Below are 27878 nucleotides of genomic sequence, written 5' to 3'. Positions count from 1 at the left end.
GTATTGATAAATTTAAACATTTGAACTAAAAATCTCCAGTAAAAAATAAGAATACAATTTTAAAAAAGAAGAAAAAACGTTAACCAGGGCTCGAACCACTGACCCCTAGAGTCATGGAAGCTTGGAGAAAAATGTCTCCCGACTTTACCACTCGACCATCCACGCTCACAACAATTATCGAGGTATGTTTTATCTATATCAGCAATCCTCGTAGTTTCCCAAAATATCGATTCGCGTCGAACGACGTATTAATCTGTTGGACAGTCCCTTTAAAACTTTGCGCGACACACAAGTGTACTGTTCAAATATCGCTGAAATACTATCGCATGTCGACTTTCGCGTTTTTAAACGGTGTTACAATAATTTTTAACCATTTATTATTAATATGGCTGCCCTCGATGCTTGATGACGGAAAATATCCTATTTTTATCTCCCCTGATTTTTTTTGAAAACGCGATATTGTGCGCAATACTCAAAGCGACACACGATATTTCGAGCGATACACGAAGCGACAAACGAATTTTTGCGCGATACACGGAGCGACACGCGATATTTCCCACGATATATCGCCTTTTGGGCTACCTACACAAGGGCGATATGTCGGGGTACATTCTCGCGCGTCGCTTCGTGTGTCGCGCAAAAGATATTGTGTCGCTTTGTGTGTCGCGCATAATATCGTGTGTCGCTTCGTGCGTCGTGTGTCGCCCTTGACGGAGGAAGGGCGAGATTATAGATGGCACTCTCCGGATTCCGTATAATTGTAATGGCTGCAGAGATTTGATAAAGCTATCATCGAATCAAGTCAAGTCTCTGTGCTGTGATAGGTTGTAGAGACTTTTGTATGCTTGCACAAAGTACAAAGATGTCGTGTGTAATTTATTTTATATTGACCTAAACTGCTAACAAATATTACACTGACAGCTTGAAAACCCTGAGGCGGTATATTGAAATAATTGAACAAATCAGAACATAGTTATTTAAATGGTACACTTTTAAATCTTTAATTATAATATATAATTTGTCAAGTGTATGACACTAAATTCGGGACTATTTTCTGTATATTTGTGTATCTAGTCACGTCCGGTAAAAAGTTCAAAGTATTGTGAGTGAAAAACCAGTGGTGTCTGGTATAAGTAAACCGGAAGTGGTCATGCTCGCTTCTGTCCTCTCGTGCCTTGAATTCGTTGCAGGCTTTGCGTTCTAGGGTCCCGGAAGTTGGATCGAGGTTCGAGCACACTCGTCTGTAGTGCCAGTAGGACTTGCTGAACCAATTTTCCGCCAAAGTGTTCATAAAGTAATGCGTGTTGGGAACGTATACAGCTCTTGGATCCGTCTCGTGTAACCTCCCTTTGTAGTGATACGGTGAGCTCCCTTGATGGTCCTCGGCGACCTTGTAAAACTCGCCGACTGAGAAGTTGTTGTAAAGCATGTACTGCGTCGTGACAAATATCGGTCCTGCTACGTCAAGCGTCCCTTTCATCGGCCTAAAACTGGAGATCGTGTAGACAATGTGCCTTAGGAACGAGTGCTTCGGTTGCGCCATCATGATGGCGTTGTTGACGCAGAAAGGAATGCGTAGGCGAAACACGGCGTGCTCGAAAGGTTCCAGAGGAAACACTGCTGTATACTTCATAGTTACCCTATCCAGGGGACGTAAGCACTCAAAATCCAAGTCCGCGTACACACCCCCATACTCGTATAAGACGAAGTATCTGAGCGCGTCGGCCCTGTTGATTGGTTCTGCGTAGTTGTCCCAGACCGGGAGAAAATCCGGGTACCTGTCGCTAATGAACTTCCGGGCCGAGGCATCGGTCCAGAACATGTAGGTCCAGTTGGCATTGTACTTAACGAAGGATTTAATGAACGGGATATACTTATTTGGAATGAACTCGTTCTTGTATGTCTGGTGGATAATGTGCGGAATTTTAGGCGCCTGTCCGATAACCGTTGGAAAATCCTCTGTGACAAGCGGTTCGAGGAAATACTTAGAGTCGAGCTCGTGTGATGCGTAGCGAAGAGGATTCCCTTCGATGTTTTCTGAAATAAATATTATACAATAAATTAAAACCAAAACATCGGACATTCTTCAGTGCAACAAATGGTTGATGACAAACGCGGCTTATACCAGTAATATACAATAATCGATACACGTGCAGTTAAACGTGCTATAGTTGGTACCACATTTCGTCTCTAAATGTACACTAAAAATTTATTTAAATAGGATCAAACAAATAAACCGTTGTTGGTTAATAAAAAAAAAACACCGCTAATGGCGAAATATCGAAAGACTGTTACGACATTAAAAAAAAAGATTTTCTTATTTGTTAAAACCGTTCGTGTTACTGTTTCAACTTTAAACAACAGAAATGTTGATAATCAATTTGAAATCTGTTTTACTTGTACGAACAAAGATCTATCCTTCAAGCCAAACAACTTATATGGCATTGTAGATTTAAATATAAATAAGACATATATTTTATCTATGCCAATTAGAATATATCTGGTGGTAACAAGGTAGAAATCAGTCTTTTTTCCAATTTAAAACTTATAAATAATCGCGTTTGTCGAAATGGACTTATACGTCTAGAAATCCTACTTTCGGTTTACAAAGCGGTACCGTTTGAAAAATAATAAATTACATGCTAACTAGGCTATAGATTTAATTTTATCTGTGCTAATTAGAATATATCTTGTGGTTACAAGGTAGAAATCCGTCTTTTTGCGTTTTAAAACTTAAAAATAATCGTGTTTGTCGAAATTGACGTATACGTATAGAAATCCTACAATCGGTTTTAAAAGCGGTACCGTTTGAAAAATAATAAATTACTTGCTAACTAGGCTATAGATTTAATGATAATTTTGCACACTTTCAAAGTGCATCTAACTGTATTGATTAATATACATTTCATTTCCGTGATTTAAAAATGCTTCTTATTTCAGACAGAACAAAATATATATTATTTTCAGGTTACTTGCCAAAAAACATCAAAAACGTATGACAGGAATGGTATATAATATACGCCCATGTATCTTGATGCTGCGGGAGGGATTGCCCTCTGTAATAATTACCCAGTGTTACACCACTGACTATCGAACCATATTAATAGACCTTACTTTTACCCTACCTTTGTCCTGATTTGGACTTATAATAAATCAAAGGGTCTTATTCTCGGATAATTGATATACAGTTTCATCCAGCCAACAGAGATCTTGCTGCATGACAATGTCCAATATATACCAATATAAAAACACGTTAAAAAAGACCAACTTAAAGGAATCTCTGATTCTCAATCGGGTATTAAAGAGACTTGTGCACAGTTGAGTAAATGGACGATTTTGATAATAATGTTTATACATTAAAAAAGAATGTGTGTATTATAACACTTCCGACTTAGGCAAATCTTTAAAATATTGGTTCATTTATGGACAATCATAATTCAAAGTCGGTAAAATAAAATAAAAATTGTCACGCTTTTCCGTGATATTTCGGAAAAAAGCTGAGCACCAAAATAAGGCTCATATTGTCCATATGCAATTTGAAGCGTGCCCGGCGCAGTGGTAGAGCGTTAGCTTTTGTGCTCAGCGGTCCCGGGCTCGAATCGAGGGTAAGAGAACATGTTAGTCAAATCCAAATTCTTAATTTTAATTCTCGTAAAGTATAACTAGTACTTCGTAAATGTCTAAGTTATGATACTTTTACTGAACGAAAACATGCAAAATGTAATTTCAAATAGTGCGGGGTCGGGTATTTCCGACTACCTAAGACAGATTTTGTTATGTTCGGTATTTTGTTTTACGGATCATTTCGGCTTATTTGACTCACCAGTCATGTAAAATATCAAATATAATATATATATATTTATAAACAACTGGAAGCAAGATGAGTTGCAGATAATTGGTCAGTAACCATATTTTAACTAATTCGTTTGACCTGTTAATTCTTTTAAGATCAATTCAACAGTGAAAAATGTCCATAATATCACTTTAAGCAATTATTTAATTTTAAACACCGACATAGATCCGTAAAACAGATCCGTAAAACAAAATAGTGTCGTTGTGTCGTATGAACGAATCTGCACTAAAACCAATTTTAGATTCACATCGTAAATCGAATTATTTCTGTCGTCATTTGTCAAAACGAAAGTACGGTTGATATTTAAATGCATAATTTTTCTCTTTCCGAGATATTGTTTTGATATGTTGATGCTGCATTACAAATATAAGTGTTTACGAAGTAAAAACACCAAAAATAAACAACGGTTGAGATAGACTCCTATCAACTGATAGATGCCCATAATATCACTTTAAGTCAAAGGTCTATGATAAGGTCGGTTTAAGGGTACCTGTGTTTTGACAAACCCTGATTTTTCACGCCTATAATGTCGATTCATATTTGATTTACGACCGTGATATAAAATCAGCAACATTGTTGTTGATATACATTGTATACATTCACGTGGTTGAACTTCGCGGAGAAGTAGTCTGTACAAAATCCACGACAACGGTTACTTTCTTCCGTCAATAAACACATGTATGCCCACATTTGAAATCTAAATCAGCGACAATGGAACACTGTACTTTTATTTTCTGCTTGCTAAGGATCAACTTTCAAAATACGACGACATGAGTAGATATTTTAGGTTGTGTGCGAATTAAACATTTAGCTGTGATCATATAATACAGACATGTATATATGCGCAAACAAACCCTTAAACTTACCATTAAATGTGCCAAACTTCCAATACACGAAGAACAAAACAACGGTACTCATCACAAGAGTGATTTTCTTCTTGATCTGAATTCTCCGCCATGTTATACAAGGTCTAGTTAGTTGGCTGATAAACATTTGTCTTACACAAGAGCAACACACCGCTATTTTATCCTTATTTGTTGATCGTATCAATTGTAAATGTAAACAACTATTGAATTAAATATTTCCGTTGTATAGGCTGAAATCGCGCTTCCAACTTTACCAATCAAGTTTATACTTAACGTGTAAAGTGTCAAATTACAGGATCAGCTATTATTGTCAATGCAGGTAGAAATACGCTGTGTGGCATTATTCTGTTCTCCAATTACAACTGGATAGGCATTTTTTCGGCGTTAGCTGTATACGCCAGCTTTTCACCTTACCTGACCTTTGTAACTGTCAAATAAAATTCATATAAAATTTCCCGCGGCTAGTTCAGAATGAATACACTTCAGTTATCCCATAGACTGATATGAGCATACCATCAGAACATTGGAAACATGTCCGCGTCTTTGTAACACTGTTTTACTGCGTGTTCAGCATGAAACAATTTTATCTCGAATGAAAAGACTTAATAGATGCAACAATTTTACACTCAATCTCGACATCAATACAGTTAGTGCGTCCACCTTTTATTTTCAGAGGCAACAGCGTTTTTACTTAAAGGCTATGTTCTCATTTTAGTACTGACTTTCATATTCCTATCAACATGTTAACATGTAAAAGTATAAAAAGCAGTGGAAGCGTGGCCTCACTTTAATACATTGCATTTCAACCCGCGAGTTACCAGGGTTTATTTAAAGGTCATCGCTGCGTCCGAAGACGCTTATGTGCTAACCTGAGTTCGTGGCCAGTTTGTTATATAATATTGACCCTATCCGTGAACTAGGTGAACTGAGATTTTCTTTAGACAACAAAAGCTGTTAAATGAAGATATTCAGCGATATAATTATGGTATGTAAATAATAGAGTCTTTATGTGTTTTCAACAATACCATGATAAATAGTATTTTTAATTAATTTAACAAGAATTATTCCACCATATTGCCTTATGTATTAAGCATGAGCGCGATGATTCTCGATACTGTTAATAATCGAATCAAAAAGCAATGCCCGACAAACCACTAAAACAGGTTTGTTCGAAGAACGCGCGTATAAATATTTAAAATATGTACGGATACTTCGCGTGTGGCCGGTTGACTCATATGTTTAAATTTCTCTTCCATTCTTCATTTGGTTTTCTGTTTTGTATCTATAGGTTTATGACCAGCAATATGTAATTATGTAAAATAAGCCGCGAAAACACCGCGTAACATCCCGTATTGCGTGTGATCCAGCTAAGAACTGCACAGAAAAAGACATTCGCTATCCTTGGTCTCATTTTTTGAACTCTTTACCTTTCACAAACTCAAACCACAATCAACGCCGTATATCTTTTTTTAAAGATATTTCTTGTTTCAAATGGGCAGGTTTAAATACTCATCGACCTTACCATAAAATACATTCGGCCATGCTATAGTAATGATGCGTTTTACATGAACTGTTATAAATCGATGCGTTGTTAATGATTCTGGATTCAAAGTTGTCAAATCGAAAATATATACCGGGTTATTCGTGATTAGTTGAAATTTAATCAATTGAAATGTAGGTTTTGTGTGTTGTTGTTTTTTTGTCCATCGAAATGCACACTATCAAAAAGCTTTATAGAGTATATCCACAATTGTTAATGGAACAGGTGGACGTTACTGCTGAAATCTTTTTAGTTGCTCTCTGACTCACGAATGAGACATACCCAGTGCGTCGCATAAACATGTCACCGCTACAGTCCAATTAAACGCATCTACATGTTTAATCCGATATATTTACTACCGATCTTACTCGGGATCTTTTGGATCTTTTAGGATATTTCGATGTTTGTTTCGTGCGCTTAATGCTATTCATATAATGTTATTTCTATTTCTGTGTTTAGCACTAATTATTAAATATATATATATATTCCTTGCCTGGTGATTTGATGATATTAATTTAAAACAAACGATCTTGCCAAGACAGTCCAATTTTATTTCTGTAAGCAAGACAATAAAATGTTATAATATATTAAAATAATATATATACGTGAATTTACACGCACAGTTTATAATAGTATGTCATAACGCATTTGGAATAAAATACTTCTACAGTAATTTTCAGAAACATAGGATTTCAGTAACTAACAATAACAAGCATATATTTCTACAGTAATCATATCGATATTACGATGTTACGATATTACGATATAAGTTATGAGCTTTTTTCGAAACCTAAACGCAAATTTCGAAACCTAAACGCGGACCCTAAGTTCAAGGTCAAGCTAAGTCACAGGGGTCAAAATTTGTGTGCGTATGGAAATGCCATGTCCATATATACACACATGCCAAATATGAAATTGCTATCTGAAGCGACATAGAAGTTATGAGAATTTTCGAAACCTAAGCGCAAAGTGTGACGGACAGACGGACGGATTGTCCGATCACTATATGCCCTCCTTCGGGGCATACAAATAACAATTAATGAATAAACGATTAATGGGTCGAAACATTCAGTGATCGGTGGCTCTCGACTGAGGATGTCAGTAGTCCAGCAGTTTAACGACTGTTTACATCTCATAATGTAAATATATTAATCCATAAAGTCAGTATTTTGTTTTAAAGGGATTAGACATCTACGACAAAAACATTAACAACAGCATCTTTATACGTTGTATTTTAAATATATCGCCGATACTCTACATGTATACCGGTTGAAGAAGTAAACACTAATTGATAGGCCGTTGGTATTGGATACATACATATGAAGCCTTATTCTTTTTATCCGTTTGTCCCGTCAGCCTATGGGCCGAATATCGTTCAGACTTTCTGTATTAAAAATGAATAAAATAGAATAAAATGAACAGCCAATGAAAGAAGTATTATTGAATATTAGTGTACATTTGGTTATTTGTAGGGATTTGTAATAATTAAATAAAAATGCATGGTCTATTAAAAAAACATTTAGTTGTTTGTAACCTAAAAGACCGAAAACGCTAAACAATATTCGGGAACAATTTTAAACTTGTTTACATAGGACACGGTGCCTTTTCTAAAAAAATAAGCACCATAGGCACATCAAAGTATATTAATGAATTGCCATATAAATACAAATGTTATTATCGGATAACAATTATTTGAATTTCGTATAGGAATACTTTTGGTAAGGCGGTTTATCAGGTTGTCATATATATTCGCGACACTTGCGCCAGTTTGGCCTTTTCAGCTTTTTGACAGCTTTGACATTTAAACTTTTAACTAGATCGGGAGATTTGAGCACAATCGGACAACATGTGTTAACTTTCTTTTATAGTTAAGTGTTGATGGTTGTAACTGTCTTCATAAGAGCTTTGATTAGAAAACTGCAAAGTTTAAAAGAGCACTTCGCCACTTGCCTTCATCAAGTTCATGTCCCCATGTCATATTTGCAATTGATTATATTCTGTATACATCATACATGCTAGAAATGTCAGGGTGCGACATTAACTATTTTTACAGCAAGACTGTCGGACCAGCTCCTCTTAAAATGTACTAGCCCAAACCTGATGTCTACTAGACCATAAATGACATAGCAAATGAACACAATTGTGTCATGTTACTGTTTAATCAGTGAACACCAGATTTTTTATGCATAGAGTAAAACAATAAAATAACCCTTTTTTTGCTTTTCTTCGTCAAATTCAAGCCATGGGAACTGACTCGATTTTAACTAGGATAAAATTGACGTTTTCGTGTTTCTTCATATTTACGTTTCGTGTCAGTTAAGCGTCAGATTCTTTTTTATTAACTGATTTGTCGGACAAAAATCCGAACTTGAACAAAGCCATTCTTTAAATTACATTATCTTGTTTGCTGCTACGCAAAAATGTTTACATTGACGATACCGATTTTCGAAAGCAGTCGTAAAATCAGTTTTACGACACTGCAGAAAATCATTAATATTCATGACAACTTGACCAATTGAAAAAATCAATTTCTGCAGGAAGCTCTTCTTTGCGTCTATAAATAGCGATGAATCATGTGAATGCTCCGCGTTTATTTAAATATACTTGTTTTGTTTGTATGTAATGTAAATTACGGATACAAGAGTAATTTTACACATTAAAAGTTAAGGTTTTCACAGCAGTTATTTATAGTTATATGAATCAGTACAGGTTTTTTAAAATTTATGTATGACCAGTCGGACAAGCTAGCCCGCAGTTTTACTAGCCCGACCACCGATCTTACTAGACAATATCTGTTGGACGTGCCTAAGTGTCGAACCCTGAATGTTCAGGTCCAAATTTGGACATTCCATTAAAAATGTCGGGACATTTGATAAAAAAGCGGGACACCTATAACGATCACTCATGCCACCTTTACTGTAGTCAGTAATCTGTATATTACTTACAAAAACTAATAATTTCTGGCAAATATTGACAGTAAATGTGTTTACAAATTTCATGAACACAGATGTTCACCTTTTCTGGAAGTAAACACACATGTGCACTATGGGGATGAATCCATAACGTGAAATGTAGGGTTTGCCTCTATTTGACTTCAATCTTGGACAGAGGCATGCATTATCGTTCAAGGCGATGTGCCCGCATAGCACTGTTTTTACTCAACCAACCATCAATTAACTCTAAATTTAGACTGATGCAATAGGTACAAATTATTTTCTGAAAATCAGCAACAAAAGAAAGAAAATTTATATGATACATCAATTTGTATCGGTCAGCGCTCAATTTGTTTGATATACAAAACTGGTGTGTTGACAGGTTTTATTGTCTCAGGTGGTATAATGCACTGAATACCGCTTAATAGAATATTTGGACTTTATTTGGACCATTAACTAAAGCAGTCTGCGTCACTTTGATGCATCTATCGCTAGCAATTAGCGACCCTATTATACAAACACCATGGTGTGAATGCCGATAATATCAATAATTTGCCGATAGAGCTCTGATAAAATGTCAAAATCAACACTGGATCACTCGACTAGTAGATATGGTTTATTAATTAGGGGGCCATAAAGGGATTAGCATTGGTATTTTAAGCCAGACGGAGCTTGAATAGTGAATTTTATTGTGACCATATAGAACATCATTTTGTACGAATGTCGGGACAAATTGTGTCACATTGGGACAAACAGCCAAAACTCAGGACTGTCCCGCCAAGATCAGGACATCTGGCATGAATGATATACATGCATACAAAATATTCCATTTTACATGTTCTTTTATTCAAACATTGTTTTTCTTATTGATAGTTGGACTTAAATGTTAAGTTTATTTATTGAAAGGTAAAAAACAAAAAAAAACTTTTGGTTCAGTGAACAACGCCAGAAAAATGTAGGAGGGTAGGTATTGTTTGTTTTTTCATACTTTTTTTAACCAGTCGACTGATTTCAGGGTGAAAAAGGATCAGTTAATGCACCAATGATTGTTTATACACTGACCAAATGATTAACATTGCACATGGGGTGTTACGTCGTTGTATATTATTCATCATTTCATGATGCATAACGAGCTAGGAATGATAGTTCTTTATGCATCTTTTGCCTTTTAATCACCCTCTGTACTAATGCTAACCTGCATACAGAATTCACATAAGAGAACACATCATGTATTCATTTTTCATCCATAAATACAATGTATTTTTATATTCATAAAGGTTTTACATTTATCACATATTCAAATGATTATTATTTTGTAGTACATATTTGCCTTTTGCGAATTCTGTCAGTAACATATGTACATGGTGACATGGTGAGTGGATTCACAGAGACCCATGTAAGGCGGTGCTCTTGTTTTTAGGTGTTGTTACTTTGTAGAGTGATTATGTGACAGATATTTTATTATTATATTTCCCATTTAAAAATAAATATAGTAATATTATGAAAATTTCGAAATCTTGCATAACTTATCAAATAAAAAACATTGGATTATTTCCAAATAATCTATCCAATACCATTATTACTTATACACCTTTTACAAATATAAACTGTTTTAATTAATAAAAAACATTATTAAATAAGACAAAAACACATAATCAAATATTTAATGTCATAAAAACAATAATAAGATATTGTTAATAATAAAAACAAACATCAATAGATAAAAAGCACACTTATGTTCCAATTGCAAGTAATTTTATGGAAAAAAAGAAAGACATTCTAAGAACATCTTTATGTGCTTTTATTAGATCTTTATAAAAAATAATAGAATACAAATAACTATCCTTAGAAAACAGTTATTCATAATTACTAAATCCTAAACAAACAGAAAAAGAACACAAAAACATTAACTATATGGGGGTGAATTGTCCAGGGAGCAGGGGTGAATTGTCTAGGGGGTGAATTGTCTTCTGGGGGTGAATTGTCTTGGGGGTGAATTGTCTCGCTTCCTACTTCATAACAGTGCACTCAGGTCCCAAGATTGTGTAAAAACGGCGAAAATGATCGCAAAGTAAACAGTATTTATTTTGTAGTGTAAGGTTGAATTTGGAAGTCACTGGTGAACTTCAGAAAAGTCACAGAAGAGAGATATGTGCATAATGTGCTAAAAATAGATTTTTATTTTCTGTAGTTAAGATGCGCTAAATTTTGACTTATTTTGAAATAAGTTGATTGATTTATTCCAATCGGTGTTAGACATGATCAGATATTTAATATATTGATGTTTTCGTATCTAACATTTTCCTGTTTTAATAAGCAGTGTTTGGAACAGAATCTACCAAAATGCAAACGTCCGGAAACCAATTTGTGTTGAGATGAATTTTTTTGTGTGGTCACAATTTGCGATGTGTATTGCCAATATTAGAGACGTGGACGCCATAATGTTTATAAAGCGTAAACAAATGGATTTGTCGTTATTGGATACAATGCCCTATAGGTAAAACTAGTACTGTACCGTACCGGCGAAAAACATCGCTATCGGATTTTTTCCGCTGACCAAAACAATGTTAGGGTTGGGGGTAAAAAATAGGGTCGGTCGGGTACCCTGAACCAAGACATTTTTTTTTGCCAAACTGAAAATTCAATTAGCTGTATACTAATGTGATCTAATTAAAACCAATCATGTAGGAACTTTGAGAATAATGAAGATGGGCCCTCCGGTTTAGGCCTAGGTAATTTTTGAATTATTAAAAGACCATCTCAAAATATGTTGGTCTTGTCCGTCGTACCAACAGTTTGTGGGAAGTCTGGTACTGTCATCTTAAAAGATGCTAAACATGATCAATTTACATGATGTATTGAACAATTCCGTGCGAAGTAGTACAAATAAAAAAGGATTAGTGGAAAAGGACTGGAACTTGTCCTACAGTCAAGTGCCTCAAAATATTATTTTCGTTTCCTGACCAGGTTAAATAATAAAAAATATTTGAAAAACTGTTCTCATGACAAAGTCTTTACAAAATCTTTAGGAAACCAGGTTAGAATATATAATGTATCTTGACATTATCATGGTCAAGTAAGAATCTTGATTAGGTGAGGTCAAAATATAGGTCACAATGTCAAATCTTATTAAACAAACTTGTTTCCACTCTTGAATAGAGCCCTTATAATTGTGATGAAGCATTTTCACAAAAAAACAAGGCCTTGTTTTAATCTGGGCAAAGTGGGGTAAATCTTAAAAAATAATAAACACTTTTACATGTAGCTGTGTGATGGTTTGTGTGCAATCTGTCATTTTTATGCTCCCAATAAAATTTTTGGGGGGAGCATATAGTTGCCGCTTTGTCTGTCCGTGTGTGTGTCCGTCCGTGCACAATTTTTGTCTGGGCTATTTCTCAACAATAAATGACCGTAATTCAATTAAACTTTATGGGAAGCTTCACTACCAGGAGGAGGTGTGCATATTATCAGCTGGTTCTGGGCAGATGATTTTTCACAGAGCAATGGCCCTTTGAAATTTTCTATAAACTGTACATATTGTGCAATTCTTGTCCTCCCAACTACTGACTGGAACTCAATGGAGCTTTATGCGAAGCTTAACTACCTTTAGGAGATGCGCATGTTATTTATGCGTTTTGGTTAGATGATTTATTCAGAGAGTTATGGCCCTTTGACATTTTTAAATTGCTAAACAATCCATCGTATTGTTTTGTACAAAGTTATGCCCCTCAAGACGTTTTCTTTTATCTGAATATATAGTGCAATATTGTGACAAAAAAAAACTTTGGGGAGCATCACCCATCTCCAACGGTTTCTTGTTGTTAAAATTCTTAACAAAATTTGATCATGTGAATCTTGCAATCCAATTTGATTACATAACCTATTTTCTTAACTATAAAAATCTGAAAAAAAAGCTGCCTAAAAAAGAGAACCCAACTCTTTCAGTTATCATCATGCCAGTGCGTCCCACAATGATGGTGCTGTACAGCAATGATGCTACCGTGGTGAGGTACTCTGACGGATCACGTTTGCACGTCCTTCCCTGCGGTTCATCATTCACACATCACTGCATGCAAGATGCTCACCCTGTACATGGTATGTTTATACTGTTATAAAATTTAACAATGTAAGTCTTAACAATTGTATTTTTGCTTTGTTTCAGCTTTGTAGTACATGTATTAGTCAGTAAAGGACTGTTACGCCTAATATGAATAGACAGTTTTTAAGGCAGTTTGTACACACATATTCAGCAAAATTATATTCAATGCTAAACTAATGAACATTTTGTTTGCATATTATTCAATGTGATAATGGTCATAAAGAACGCTGTTATGTAAAAAAAAAATCCTTTTTAATATAATACATTTTAATATCCATCTTTGTGATGGTTTATGGACACTCTTGTTCCAATTCAATGTCAAGAAGCTTAAAGTTAAAAACCATAAAATGGCTGTTCATATTAGTATTTTTTATATTTACTGTAAAAGTAAAAAATGTAACAATTGAATTTCAGGGCTGAAGTCTGTACAACAAAGATGTCAGTATGCCACTAGTCAATTTAAAGACTTGTTACTAGCTGCGCTGGATTTTAGAAACAGGTAAACACATTATTGTCCAAAAGATGATGTTTTATTACATGTATATCTAGAAGTAATAATAATTTAAGTCTTGAGGCTAACTTTTGAGAGCTCTTGCCCGAATTTTAATGTGAAAATGTGCTTCTCGTGTGACTACCGATATAGGTATTTTAAATATTTACTTGCTTGACTTTCATTTTAATTGCCCCAGATTTCGCACAAGTTGGTTAGTGTGATGTTTCTTCATCTCGATATTTGTATTCCAGTATTGTGAAGTACTTATGACTTCCAAAATAAAATAAATAGGAAAAAGGAGTAACTATTCAATAATTTTAGCAATCAAAATTGTGTTGCAGGTTTGCAGAACGCCCGTTTCTGTGTCAGGAATTGTTGGAACAAGATCACATTGTGGTAAGTTGCCCAGTTGTTTTGAAGGCCAACATCTGTCTGTGATTTTTATTAACAGGTATTGAATATGTTAATCAAGGTTTTCTCTCTGATCACACTCCGAGGCAGGACATTTTGATTTTCCCTTATTGGCCCTTCAGTCTATCCACCCTTCAAATATTTGTATTTTCTTTGGATAAAAAAATGTAAATGCACTGATACTAAAAAATGTTCTATGGATTGAATGCTTTTCCAAGTATAAAAACAAGGTTAAACTGGGTAAGGTCATGACCTTAAAGTAATGATGTCACATCACAGTGAAGCAAGGAAATTGATGGATTATCTTAATTTGTAAACAGTACTTTATTTCAAGAGAAACCTTATAATGTTATAAAACTTGTGTTCCAATCCTGTTGCATGCATTATGCAAATTAAGATGTTAAGACTTACTAAATCATATTTCCTATGAACACAGGACCTGTACGCAAACATTCGTGAGATAGCCTGGCCTAAAGAAGTGACAGAAGAATGCACAGAGGTTTGCCAAGATGGGAGTGTGGCGATAACCTCAAAGGACGAATTCGCAAGTTTAGTACTCTCCCCTCATCGACAAGATTTCACCATCTGTTACCTGTCCCACCTCAGTGACGATAAAAAGAAAGTTGAAAAAGGAATTGGAGCGCGTAAGAAGGTCGATGAGTTAAATACTGGAAAGATAAATGAACTAGAAGGTCATACACATGTGAAAAACTGTGTTGTAAAAGCTGAGAAAACAGAGATTGAAGGACGTTACATTGATATAAATCCTAAGCATAGATCTCTCACACCAGATATTGTGAAGCAGAATATTCAAATTGGTGAGGGGTTAAATCTTTCACCGATAACTCAAGCAAGTTGCGCAGACAGTCCACAGTCCCTGAGTGCTGGAAGTGGTAGTCCGTTTACGCTGCATAACGCCTCAACCGATGATAATGCGAAGTTCAGGCCATTTTCTACTCCGACGGAGGGCCTAGAACAAAGGGCTAGTGGGGATAACTATGAGGGAAGTTTTCTGTGTGAGCAGTTTGGCACGAAACCTCTAAAGGCTGGCATCAAAACGAGTCAAACAAACGAGTTGAAAACAAAATTGAGAACCGAAGCACAGAGTCGGCTGCTTTACCTCAGAAACATGATCCCATATCAGTTCCATGTTGGGTTGAGGATCAACGTAAACATGCAGGCATGTCACTTCAGGATAATGTTTGCTTTGAACGGGCTCTGATGACAGGGTTGAAGGAAACGGGGGCGGAGACAGGATTGAACCAAAAGACGGTGGACTGTAGTTCAAAGACGAGACATCGCTACACTTGGCTGACACGACACGTTTCGTGTGACGAGTGCCCAGCATATTTGAGAAACACAGTCAAAATGGCAAAATATCTGGCAGAAAAGGGCGTTCAGAAAGTTTTACCAGGTATGTATAATTGTGTATGGTACTGTCTTTAATTTTCATTTTACCAAGTTTTAAAAATGTACATCGTGTTGTCTACAACATATATCATTTAATAAATCAGGGCAACCCCCCTAAACTCAATTTTTTCTGAAGCCATATTTACTGTAGAACTTCAAGTTTTATAAATTATCAATTTGTCTGTTTTATGATGTTTCAAGAAGACAAAAAATCCTTTATTTGTAGCCAACTGCAAATTTTGAGGATGTCAAAAAAGATCTTTACATTTATTTTTCAGATAAAAATGGAAGTCTCTTGAATAAGCAGTTTGACCCGACATCCCTTCGAAAGATCAATCGCAAGGAGTGCTGCATGTCTTTGGTACCAGATCCCTTGCCACTTTCCTGCCCCGGGCAACATTTGCACAAGGTCTTCGGGAAAAATGTGTACGATGATGGCAAAAATCCTGCTGAAGACCCTTCAACTCTGTCCCAGGGACGTCTCAAAGTGATCCTCATTGATGGCGTCATTTACAGGTTGGTGTTGTCTTTAAAGACTTAATTTGAAGTACTGGGTAGTGTCTCTTTAAGTAATGTCAAATAATTTAGGGATGTGCCTTTCATATGAGGTGCTTTTGATGATTTTTAACCCTTTGCATGCTGGGAAATTTGTCGTCTGCTAAAATGTCATCTGCTGAATTTCTAAAATCAGCATTTTCTTGGATTTTTTTCAAAGAATACTATAAGAATAGCAAACAGTTTGGATCCTGATGAGACGCCATGTTCTGTGGCGTCTCATCTGGATCCAAACTGTTTGCAAAGGCCTTCAAAATTCGGTTCCAGCACTGAAAGGGTTAAAACAACAGTGTAGTTTCATTAAACATTGTGTTTATATAAACGCAATCTATGCAGGTATATCATTCATGCACTTCAGAGTATTATTATCTCTTTCAGTGCTGGAACTGAATTTTGAAGGCCTTTGCAAACAGTTTGGATCCAGATGAGACGCCACAGAACATGGCGTCTCATCAGGATCCAAACTGTTTGCTATTCTGATAGTATTCTTTGATTTTTTTTTTGAAGAAATAGCTAATTTTAGAAATTCAGCAGACGACATTTTAGCAGACGACAAATTACTCAGCATGCAAAGGGTTATGAACCTTTTTGTGTCATCCAATCAGATGTTGCAATTTGAACCACATGGCTTTCCAATATTTCACCATATAGGATGAACATGCGTCTGCTATATTCTGTATGTGGACCTTCCAGGTTTGAAAATTCATTTCGGATCATTCCTGCATCAATTTAGGATGTATCCTGCCAGGGTTTTTTTTTAGAAAAAGGGGAAGACGCTGGACGCTGGGTAAAAGGGGACAATTGAGCTCAAAAGAGACATATTGGGGAAAAAAAAACTGTTCATTTCAATGTCTATAACTCACCTACAGACTTCAGGTTTTTTATAGAAAAAGAGGCATGTCTCTGACCTTTTTGTTCTAAAACACATGAACAAGTAAATTAAAGTCAAAGTCTAAATAAAGTTGCAGGTGTAGATCTAATAATGGGAAATGTTTTCAACTGGGGCCGGGGAACGATGTCAATATTATGATTTCAATTTCATGATGAATGGGTTGACGATCTAGATCTGCTACAGTATTGGAAGGGAAAGGTACGGCAGCTGCCGATTGTCTACTTTCACTTTCACAATAATCCGACAGTATTTAGGTCATAATACACCAAATAGTTTCCCTATATAATTCAATGTAAAAGCGACAACTTTGAGCGAAAATAAATGCAACATTTTGCACATAGAGACCCCCATAACCATACCTTTTCTTAAAGGCCATTCTAAGCGGAATCGATTTATGCAATAAAAAAGATATGTCATGTACAATGCAAGAAAGAACTTGACACAAATCAAAATCGACTGTTTTTGCAACTTTTATTTTCGGCCGTTTCTTAGTGGAATGTAACCTTTTCTAGTGCAATGGTTTACTATAGTCTTCAAGTGTATCATATTTCAGGGATTCAGTAGTGAACACCTATTCATGCCCTACCATTATCTCCGCAAGATAACACCTGAATAATGGTAAAAAGTGTAAAACATGCCTTCCTGTCAACTATGATATTTTTTTAGAGAGTACAGCCCTACATGAAGCGATCATTTAGTGTATTGTAACCTTAATCGATGTTGATTTCATGTACCTCCGAATCCTGCTGTGTTTCAACGGTTTTTGATTATTCATTCTTAAAAAATGCGTCAATGCAATTGATATTTTCCGAGTCCGAACGTTTTATTTTGTTCGTGTATGAACGCCAATTGTGATACTTTTTTCTGTTTTAACGTTGGCTTTCACATAACCCGGATGAAAATTCGACTGGTTTCCGGTAATTAATTGACGAAACACCCTTCTCGCGCAAGACCGGAATCCAGTAAAATAGTCACATGATTAATACGATTAGTTGCCCGGTTTCCATGACGTAATTTAAGAGCTATATATAGAATCACTGGGATTCCCAGATTTGAGTGGTAGCGGATCCGTGGTCTAGTGGTAACACACTGGCTTCACAATCCAGAGATCGCTGGTTCGATCCCCCGCTGCACCTAACCTACTAACTCGTCTTTCGCATGAGACGTTAAACCGAGGTGCAGTGTACTAGGTGCTATACACCGGGAACTAAAAGAACCAGGTTCACCTCTGGAACGGGGTGTCTCCTGTATTTTGCACTATCCCCCGTAACCAACTAACACGTCTTTCTGGGGGCGATGGCCATATGGGAGACAATCCTGGTGCACTCGAAAAAAAAAAAAAAAAAAAAAAAAAAAAGATTTGAGTGTTCGTCGAGAGAGAGAGAGAGAGAGATCGTTGTACATGGTACAAATTGGATAAGTGTCGACTTCCCAAAAGAAAAAAAAACATTTCTTTGAGGGTAAAATATTATATTTTGGTAAAAAATTATAATTTTGGAGGGGAAATGGTATTTTTAGGGGAAAAATTCTGGTAGGGGAAGACGCCGAATATCGGCGTCACTTTCTTAGTAAAAAAAACCCCTGAGCCTGCACAAAGAGTACATAGTAGTGAAACCAGACTAATTGCAGAGCTACCAAAATATGGCTTAAAAATAAATATAATTGAAATAATTTAGAAACAACTTTCTTCATAAATAAGTATTCTCACAGGGCTTATTTCTCAAGAAACACTGTGTTTGCAGCTACATGTAACGTCACTCAATGTTAATAAATGAGTGGACCTGACCTTGTAATAAATAGTTGACTTGGCTAATGCAATTAAATGTTACTCAAAGCATGAAATAGATGTAATAAAAATATAATTTTACAGCATTGTGTACAGTACTTTTATATATTTGTACACAGCGTTCATACACACATTTGGCACGCCAATTGCCCCTCAAAATTTAGATTGTCAGCTTTGTTCTTGTACAAATATGCATGTATAGCTGTATTGTACAAAATGCTGTTAAATAACCTAATAATATTCCCTAAATTTTGTGCATGTAAGTGTTGATTAGTTTAATTTAAACACATACATGGTAGTCTCCCTTTGATTGTGTGCCATTCAATTGTGGGAATTCTACACAGAGTTGTCCTTTAAAATTGTGCAGTATTAGTGTTGAAGTAGTTTTTGTGGAATGATGTAACTGCACTTTTTGTTAAATTCCCTTATGGTTATATAAAATGATACATCCTTAATAGCATAAGTTGTTTACATCAGTAACATGCTTAAATGTATGTATTTCACAATCATCAGAGCTTTGTCCATTTTATTTCTGCACAACATACTTATGGCGAGCTTTTGGGATCACCTTTTGTCTCCCATTTGAGTAGTGTTCTGAGAAAACTGGGCATAATGCATGTGCGTAAAGTGTCATCCCAGATTAGCCTGTGTAGTCCGCACAGGCTAATCAGGGAAGACACTTTCCGCTTTTATGACATTTTTCATTTAAAAAATGTCTCTTCTTAGCAAAAATCCAATTTAGGCGGAAGGTGTCGTCCCTGATTAGCCTGTGCGGACTGCACAGGCTAATCTGGGACGACACTTTACGCACATACATTATGCCCAGTTTTCTAATAACTCTACTCATTTGTCGTTTGTCATTCCTCACCTGTTGTTTGTCCTCGACATTTACCTTGTGAACACTCAAGTGGTAACATTAATTGCCCAATCTTCATGAAACTTGGTAACATCATTGGCCTCAATAATATCTTGGCAGAGTTCAAATTGGGTAACATCATTAGCCTCAATAATATCTTGGCAGAGTTCAAACTGGGTAACAAAAATGAGACTGCTTGTTTGAAAAACATTGCTGCTAGAGGGTGGTGCGGTTTTTCTAGAGGTCACAGTTATTGCCGAATCTTCTTGTACATTTCTCAGAATGTTTGTCCAAATTATATCTTGGCTGAGTTTGAAAAATGCTCCCGGTCCATTGGAAAACATCGCCACCATAGGGTGGGTCAGTTTTCTTATCTGACTCTTGAAATCTTGTGAACAGTCTAAAAGTCAAATTTTTTACCCGTTGATCACGAAAGTTGCTCAAAACATTTGTTCTGATGATATATGCCAACTTTTAAAATGGTTCCAGTCTGTTGAAAAATATTGCAGCCAGGGACTGGGGAAGCTTTCCTTATATGGCTACAGTATAACATTTTGAACATCCTAGAGGTCATGTTTATTTCCCAATCTTCATAAAAAATTCTACATTTTTTTTTATTTAAATGATATATAAACTGAGATCAAAAATGTTACCGGTCAGTTGAAAAACACAGCCACAAGGCGGCATGGTTGTTTTCCTTATATAGATAGAGTGAAACTTTGTTAACACTCTTCTAGTCACATTTTTTGCCCAGACTTGCTGATCATTTGTTCTAAACAGACATTTTTGTTGAACCCTTCAACTGACAGCTTTATAGATGGCTACTTTAAGTATGTTCATTTATGTGCCTGTCTAAACTGTTACTCAATTATTGGACTATTTCAATATCACCCTTTATTTCTATACCAGGATTGTGAGGCTACAAACAACCAAGATTGTGGAAGTGTACCCAGGGGATGGGAGTGTGCTTGTATCGCAGGGCATGACTGGCCAGTTCTTCCAACATATCATAGCGCATGGAAACAAGGTCAGTATATCACGAGAGTTATTGACCAGGGCAGCGTTTCAAAAACGATCGTACGACAATTTTAACTTACGAGAGAATTTTGTAATCTTAATAAGTAGACAAACTAGCTCGCCATGCTCATCAATTATATACGGCGCTTGAGATGCCAATGTAATTAATTAAGTACTGAAAATTTTTAATCAAATGATATGGACTTTAGCAATAAATCTTTAAAAAAGGTATTGTATCGTAAATGTGTACTACAAGGTTTATTGAAACGGGCCCCTATTCTTCCAAAACTCATGGAAATAACTGTTGGTTTGTTAGTGTGAAATTATTCTATGACTCTTCCTCTGTATCAAGAAGTGCACTTGGTACTTGTTACCTGCTTTATTCTGATAGGCCTGTCCTCGAAAAGTGTGAGTTGGTTGAGGGACCTATGTAGTTTGACTGAAATACTGTTAAAATATTGCAAAAATAAATGCAACAGCAATGAACAAACAAAACTTCCATGTAACCAGGATGTGATTTTTTCTCCTTTTAGCTAATTTGATCTCTTTAAGTGTCAAAATAATGTTACCAATAGTTATTTTCTTTCCCTGGATGTTTATGCAACTGAAAAGTTTCATTGAATACTTAAATGGTTGAGGGTAAGGGAATTTTCCTCCACTCAGGTTGTGTCTTAAATCACACCCTGATGTAAGAATGTGTATGGCCTGTCACTATCCATAAATTGCCACCACATTCATTTTCAGTTGGAAGAACGCACCTACTCTCTTAAAGCGCCCCCTGTGACCTCTGCAGGCAGCAAGTACTGCATGCGGTCCCTGATCCAGCGAGCCAACAGGTTTCTTGCACATGTGAGACAAGAGGACAACATGCCTGCGTCACTTGGACTATGTTGTTGGAAGGTACATAAGACGTTAATATATCTAAATGTAGACTTTTTTCGGCTAAAGTAATTTTGGTTTCCTTCATATCCAAAATAAGTCTTTCAACTCAAGAATGAAATATTTAGTAAGACAAAAATTTAAAATACAATTGAGTGGTGCTCTGTAAAAATGGGGTTTTATGCATGTGCGTAAATTGTCATCCCAGATTAGCATGTGCAGTCCGCACAGGCTAATCAGGGACGACACTGTCTGCTTTTATGATATTTTCTGTTTAAAGGAAGTCTCATTTTAGCAAAAAATCTAGTTTAGGCTGAATGTGCTGTCCCTGATTAGCCTGTGCGGACTGCACAGGCTAATCTTGGGCAACACTTTACACACATGCATTTAACCCCTTTTTCACAGAGCATGGCCCAATTATATACGAATACATGATGGGCTGTGTGAATAAATAAGGTGCAGTTGCACAACAATGGTAACAAATCCACTTAAATCACAGAAATTCAATTTTGCTGTTGAGCAAACATTGCTGAACATTTGTAAAACATTCAGATTTATCTGGGTTGTGTTGCTAATACATATATGAATTAGTCACTATTCAAGTTGGTACAATATGTGTTGCTGATATTTAGCTAGTAGAATATATCATGATATAAAGAACATCTGCAAAAGTATTTGCTCTGTCAGTATTTTTACAAAATTAATTAAATATCTTCATGTGAAGTATGGTGTACTCGCAGGGCTTTTTTTCTTTATTTGGAAAAAGGGACTGACCTTTCATTTTGTGGGGATATTTATCCAAACTACTGGAAAAGGGGAAGACATTTTCCAAAGTAAGTTTGAAATTTGGAGAAAATTGCATGATTTTTAAGAAATTGCCTGAAGGTAATGGGTCTTTACAAGGTCCTTGCTAAAGAAAGAAAAAAGTCCTGGCTCGTAAACGAAATTTTACAGATTTTTTTGGCTTCATCTTTTAACAGCAACTAATTGACAACTCAGTACGGTGTAAAGTTTAGAAAGCAGCTTTGCACAAATTTTTATTTTGTTGGTGGTGCACTTTTATGAGCAGTATAGTTTCAGTATGCATTTCTATGATCTCGTAATTGCGAGGCCATTCATGAATATGGCATTATTTTACATTTGTGAATCTGAATTGAAAGGAATTTTATTTGGACATAATCTAGGCAAAACTTTTTGAATCTTAATTGTTTCATTTTATTTTTACATTGCTTCTGTCTGTTGTAAGTAATGATTTTTGCCTTGTGCAACAATTAGCAACTTCAGTGCCTTCAGTATGTTGATTTTTGTATTGAGATTACTAGGTAATGTTAAATTAAGGATAAGTTAAGTTGGCAAATCATAGAAAACCTAAACCACAAATCAATGAGTTTGCATTCAACATTTACATATGCCTCGTGTGCTATAATACCTTATCAAGTTATGTACTTTAATGGCTTTTGTAAAAAGAGGGAAATTTATGGAAACCACAAAACAAATCAAAAGACGTCATGAAATAAACAAAAGGTAAAATTGACTACAAATATTTAAACATCATCAAACACGTGGTAATGATTATTTTTGCAAAACATTATATTTATACTGCGAGTTGTGGATGTGTTCAACAAGGTGGAAAAGGGCTGACTCGTTTGCCATGGTTTGATATTGTTATTGTGAATGGGTAAATTTGATGCACTCCCAGGTGTGCATTCAAGATTGCAGTTGTCCATCTGTATATTTATATTTGTATATACAATGTATTTGTCAGCGTTTGTGTTTTCACTGACAATGCGATAGTACGATGGCGACAATGGGTTAGTATGATGGCGACAATGCGACAACATGATAATACGATGGTGACAACGCGATAGTACGATGGTGAAAATGTGATAGTCATATCGTAATGTCGCCATCGTATCATCGCATTGTCACCATCATACTATGGCATTGTCGCCAACGTACTATCGCCTTGTCGTACTGTCGTCATTGCATTATCGCCATCATGCAATCGCACTGTCCCCATCTGTTGCACTGTTGTCATTGAATTATCGCACTATCGCATTTTCGCCATCGTATTATCGCTTTGTCGCCATTGTATTGTCGCACTGTCGTCATCGTATTATCGCATTGTCTCCATCGTACTATCGCACTGTCGCCATCTTATTGTCGCACTGTCACCATCGTACTATCGCATTGTTGCCATCGTACTACGGCGTTGTCGCCATCGTACTATGGCATTGTCGCCATCGTACTATTGGGTTGTCACCATCCTACTATCACATTGTGGCCATCGTTCTATTGCATTGTCGCTCTCTCGATTTTATTGTGTAACCACTATGGCACTAACGGTATTCCGTACCTTTGGTTGTTGATAATCTTTTTTCTGCATGAAAACGTTAGGCTGAATTAAGGAGGGTTTGTTTTCCGCTATGGAAGAACCCCTCATAATCGGCGTGGGGCATTTTGCTCAAACTATTACAGTTGAATGACCTGTATGTGGAAGTAATCCTTAAAACATGAATTTTTGCTATGACAAGTTTATTCTTATTTAAGGTACTTATTCCTTATGTTCACTGTAGTATTAGTCAAAACATGTGTTTAAGTATCAGTGTATGTGACACATTTTTGTATAAAACAAGATCACATATCACGTTTTCATACCACTACATGGAAATCTGCGTCTTATATATTTTTATATCACGTCAATATAAAGTTGTTATATCAGTCTATGTTTGGAGGTAGGTCATATTACTATGAATCAACTATACAGTACGGTAATCATTTTTAGCTCGAATATTATATATGAAATATAAATAGTGGAGCTATCCTACTCACCCCGGCGTGAGCATCTGCGAGCAAATGTTAAAGTTTTCGTACTACGCCAAATATTTTCTTTTTTCCTTTGACATATTGCTTTCATATTTTGCATACTTGTTAACAAACATGACCCCAAGTTATAAATAATAGCAGACAATTCTATCAAGCATTTTGTCATAATTATGGCCCCTTTTCCACTTAGAATATGCAGCAAATGTTAAAGTTTGCGTACTGCCCCAACTCTTTTCAATGTCCCTTGACATATTGCTTTCATATTTTGCATACTTGTTAACCATCATGACCCCAACCTATAAACAAGAGCAGACAACTCTTTCAAGCATTTTGTCATAATTATGGCCCCTTTTCCACTTAGAATATGTAGCAAATGTTAAAGTTTGCGTACTTCCCCAACTATTTTCAATGTCCCTTGACATATTGCTTTCATATTTTGCATACTTGTTAACCATCATGACCCCAACCTATAAACAAAAGAATTTTAACATAATTATTGCCCTTTTTACACTTAGATAATTGAACATTTTGCTTTAATTGCCATAACTTCTTTATTTATGATCACATTTTATTATTACTTCGACAAAACAACACTTACCTGAATACCACAATGGATTCCACCCAAACAATACCCCACGTCCCTACCCAGAATTCCTTCCCCCCCCCCCCCCCCACCTCCCCCCCCATTTTTTTAAACATCATCTAATAAATTACCACACCCCACATTATACCCCCCTCTCACCCCCCACCTCCCTACCCCCAACACCCCAATTTTTTTTTAAACATCATCTAATAAATTACCACACCCCACATTATACCCCCCTCTCACAACCCCTACCACCCCTACCCTCCCCCGAATTTGTTTTCCTTTTTTTATTTTTGAAAGATTGTCTAATAAATGATTGAATATGAACAATTTCCCCATGATGGCTTATGTTATACTGTCAAACACTTGAATAGTCGAGCGCGCTGTCCTCTGACAGCTCTTGTTGGTAAAAATAATCACATTCAACCAACCAAACAATTTGGTACCAACATGTAATATATTTTAGTCTCAAATAACAACAAAAACAGCCAAAACATATTTTACACATATTAAAGGGACCGTCAACTGCAATTGATGAAAAAAGAAAAGTTCTAAAATACCGTATTTTTACAATTATTAGTTTATATTGATTAAAATATCACGACTGGTATATTACATTACTTGAAAAAGTGCATATTTTAAGTATATTTGGTAATAACATTTCACGATATAATAGGTTACATAACAATATACACGCTATAAATAACGCAAGTGCATTGATCTTTTTATATATATAATATATACAATTCACTACGCATGCACAATTTGCATTCCTGGGTTTAACGTGATGATGAACAATATACTTGCCTTATTTATAGTTAACTGGTAGTTACCTGTTACCTGTACCCAGTAAACTTTATTATGCTCCCCATATATATATATATGAGAAACTGTAACAAAAGTGTGACCGCACGGAAGTACGGAAGTGCGGAAGGACAAACTTGCAACTATATGCTCCCTATATATATATAGCTCACACTTTTGTGACAGTTTCTCATAGCACCTTCAATACTTTACCGATATCTTTCATATTTGGCATGTAGATACCTTGCATGGACCTCTACCTTTAAATGACGTTTGAGGTCACTGAGGTCAAGGTCAAGGTCACCAAGGCTTATAATAGACGTTTGTTACAGTTTCTCATAGCACCTTCAATACTTAACCGATCTCTTTCATATTTGGCATGTAGATACCTTGCATTGACCTCTACCTTTTGATAACGTTTGATGTCACTGGGGTTAAGGTCAACATCACCATTGCTAGGAATAGACTTTTGTTACAGTTTCGCATAGCACCTTCAATACTTTACGGATCTCTTTCATATTTGGCATGTAGGTACCTTGCATGGACCTCTACCTTTTGATGAGGTTTGAGGTCACTGGGGTCAAGGTCACCAGGACTAATAATAGACTTGTTACAGTTTCTCATAGCACCTTCAATAGTTAACCGATCTCTTTCATATTTGGCATGTAGATACCTTGCATGGACCTCTGCCTTTTGATGACGTTTGAGGTCACTGGGGTCAAGGTCAAGGTCACCAAGGCTAATAATATATTTTTCTGTCATTTTTTGTTTCAGTTTCTCATAGCACCTTCAATTCTTTACAGATCTCTTTCATATTTGGCATGTAGATACCTTGCATGGACCTCTACCTTTTGATGGCGTTTGAGGTCACTGGGGTCAAGGTCACCAAGACTAATAATAGACTTTTGTTACAGTTTCTCATAGCACCTGCAATACTTTACCGATCACTTTCATATCTGGCATGTAGATACCTTGCATGGACCTCTTTTGATGACGTTTGAGGTCACTGGGGTGAAGGTCACCAAGGCTTATAATAGATTTTTCCTTCACACTTTTTGTTAAAGTTTCTCATAGCACCTTCAATTCTTTACCGATCTCTTTTATATTTGGCATGTAGGTACCTTGAATGGACCTCTTCCTTTTGATGACGTTTGAAGTCACTGGGGTCAAGGTCACCAAGGCTAATAATAGATTTTTCCGTCACACTTTTGTTACAGTTTCTCATACCACCTTCAATACTCTCATATTTGGCATGCAGATACCTTGCATGGACCTCTACCTTTTGATGACTTTTGAGGTCACTGGGATCAAGGTCACCAAAGCTAATAAAAGATTTTACCGTCACACTTTTGTTAAGTTTCTCATAGCACCTTCAATACTTCACCGATCTCTTTCATATTTGGCATGTTGGTACCTTGAATGGACCTCTACCTTTTGATGACCTTTGAGGTCACTGGGGTCAAGGTCACCAAGGCTAACACTAGACTTTTGTTACAGTTTCTCATAGCACCTTCAATACTTTACCGATCTCTTTCATATTTGGCATGTAGGTACCTTGCACGGAACTCTACCTTTTGATGAGGTTTGAGGTCACTGGGGTCAAGGTCAAGGTCATCGAAGGTTAATATTAGATTTTCTCAAGGTCTCACTTTTTTACACACAATTAACCCATATATCGACAAAGCATCATTGGGGAGCATCCATCATTTTTACTGATATCCTTGCTACTTTATATACTGAAAATATGAAAACTTAACTTTTGTTCAAGGAATGTAATATAACAGTCGTGTTATTTTAATCAATATAAACTAATAATTGTAAAAATATACGGTATTTTAGAACTTTTCTTTTTTGTCAATCGCGGTTGACGGTCCCTTAAAGCGCTTTTATCTTTATTATCTCATTACAAAACGACCGGACAGTAACTGGTTATTCTCTATTTCCCTAGCATGAATATGTCGCCCTTTGCAAGCACAGTTTAGAGGAGTGCAATATTTCGGTGTACAGACGCTTGGACTGGGCTTAATGCATGTGCGTGAAACGTTGTTCCAAATTAGCCAGTGTAGTCTTAA

At 36.1% G+C, this 27878-nt stretch overlaps 2 protein-coding genes across 2 annotated transcripts in view; one reads left to right on the top strand and one right to left on the bottom strand.

Annotated features, from left to right (window-relative positions):
* Positions 1 to 987: 987 nt before the first annotated feature.
* Positions 988 to 4875, bottom strand: LOC127873538 (uncharacterized). The gene is made up of 2 exons (XM_052417420.1): positions 4720 to 4875; positions 988 to 2037 (listed from the first exon to the last, which is right to left on the bottom strand). The coding sequence occupies exons 1-2, from the start codon at positions 4844 to 4846 to the stop codon at positions 1022 to 1024; spliced, it is 1143 nt and encodes a 380-aa protein (XP_052273380.1). The 5' UTR covers positions 4847 to 4875; the 3' UTR covers positions 988 to 1021.
* A 2953-nt stretch (positions 4876 to 7828) lies between these two features.
* LOC127874035 (uncharacterized protein C5orf34 homolog) overlaps positions 7829 to 27878 on the top strand; it is a 29777-nt gene continuing 9727 nt past the window's right edge. The window contains 9 exon segments of the mRNA XM_052418140.1: positions 7829 to 7977; positions 13138 to 13287; positions 13706 to 13790; positions 14126 to 14180; positions 14632 to 15264; positions 15267 to 15609; positions 15884 to 16121; positions 20604 to 20721; positions 21456 to 21611. Coding sequence (XP_052274100.1) covers positions 13146 to 13287; positions 13706 to 13790; positions 14126 to 14180; positions 14632 to 15264; positions 15267 to 15609; positions 15884 to 16121; positions 20604 to 20721; positions 21456 to 21611 — 1770 coding nt within the window. The 5' untranslated portion in view covers positions 7829 to 7977; positions 13138 to 13145.

The sequence above is a fragment of the Dreissena polymorpha genome, chromosome 3 (assembly GCF_020536995.1).
Source record: "Dreissena polymorpha isolate Duluth1 chromosome 3, UMN_Dpol_1.0, whole genome shotgun sequence".
Taxonomy (NCBI): domain Eukaryota; kingdom Metazoa; phylum Mollusca; class Bivalvia; order Myida; family Dreissenidae; genus Dreissena; species Dreissena polymorpha.
This window is presented reverse-complemented; position numbering and strand designations above follow the sequence as displayed.

What these genes read in the sequence shown, in the direction of transcription:
- LOC127873538 (XM_052417420.1), bottom strand. Translation starts at nt 4,846, where the DNA reads ATGTTTATCAGCCAACTAACTAGACCTTGTATAACATGGCGGAGAATT. An exon ending in GAAGTTTGGCACATTTAATG is followed by an intron (nt 2,038 to 4,719) that starts GTAAGTTTAAGG and finishes TATTTATTTCAG; the next exon opens with AAAACATCGAAGGGAATCCT.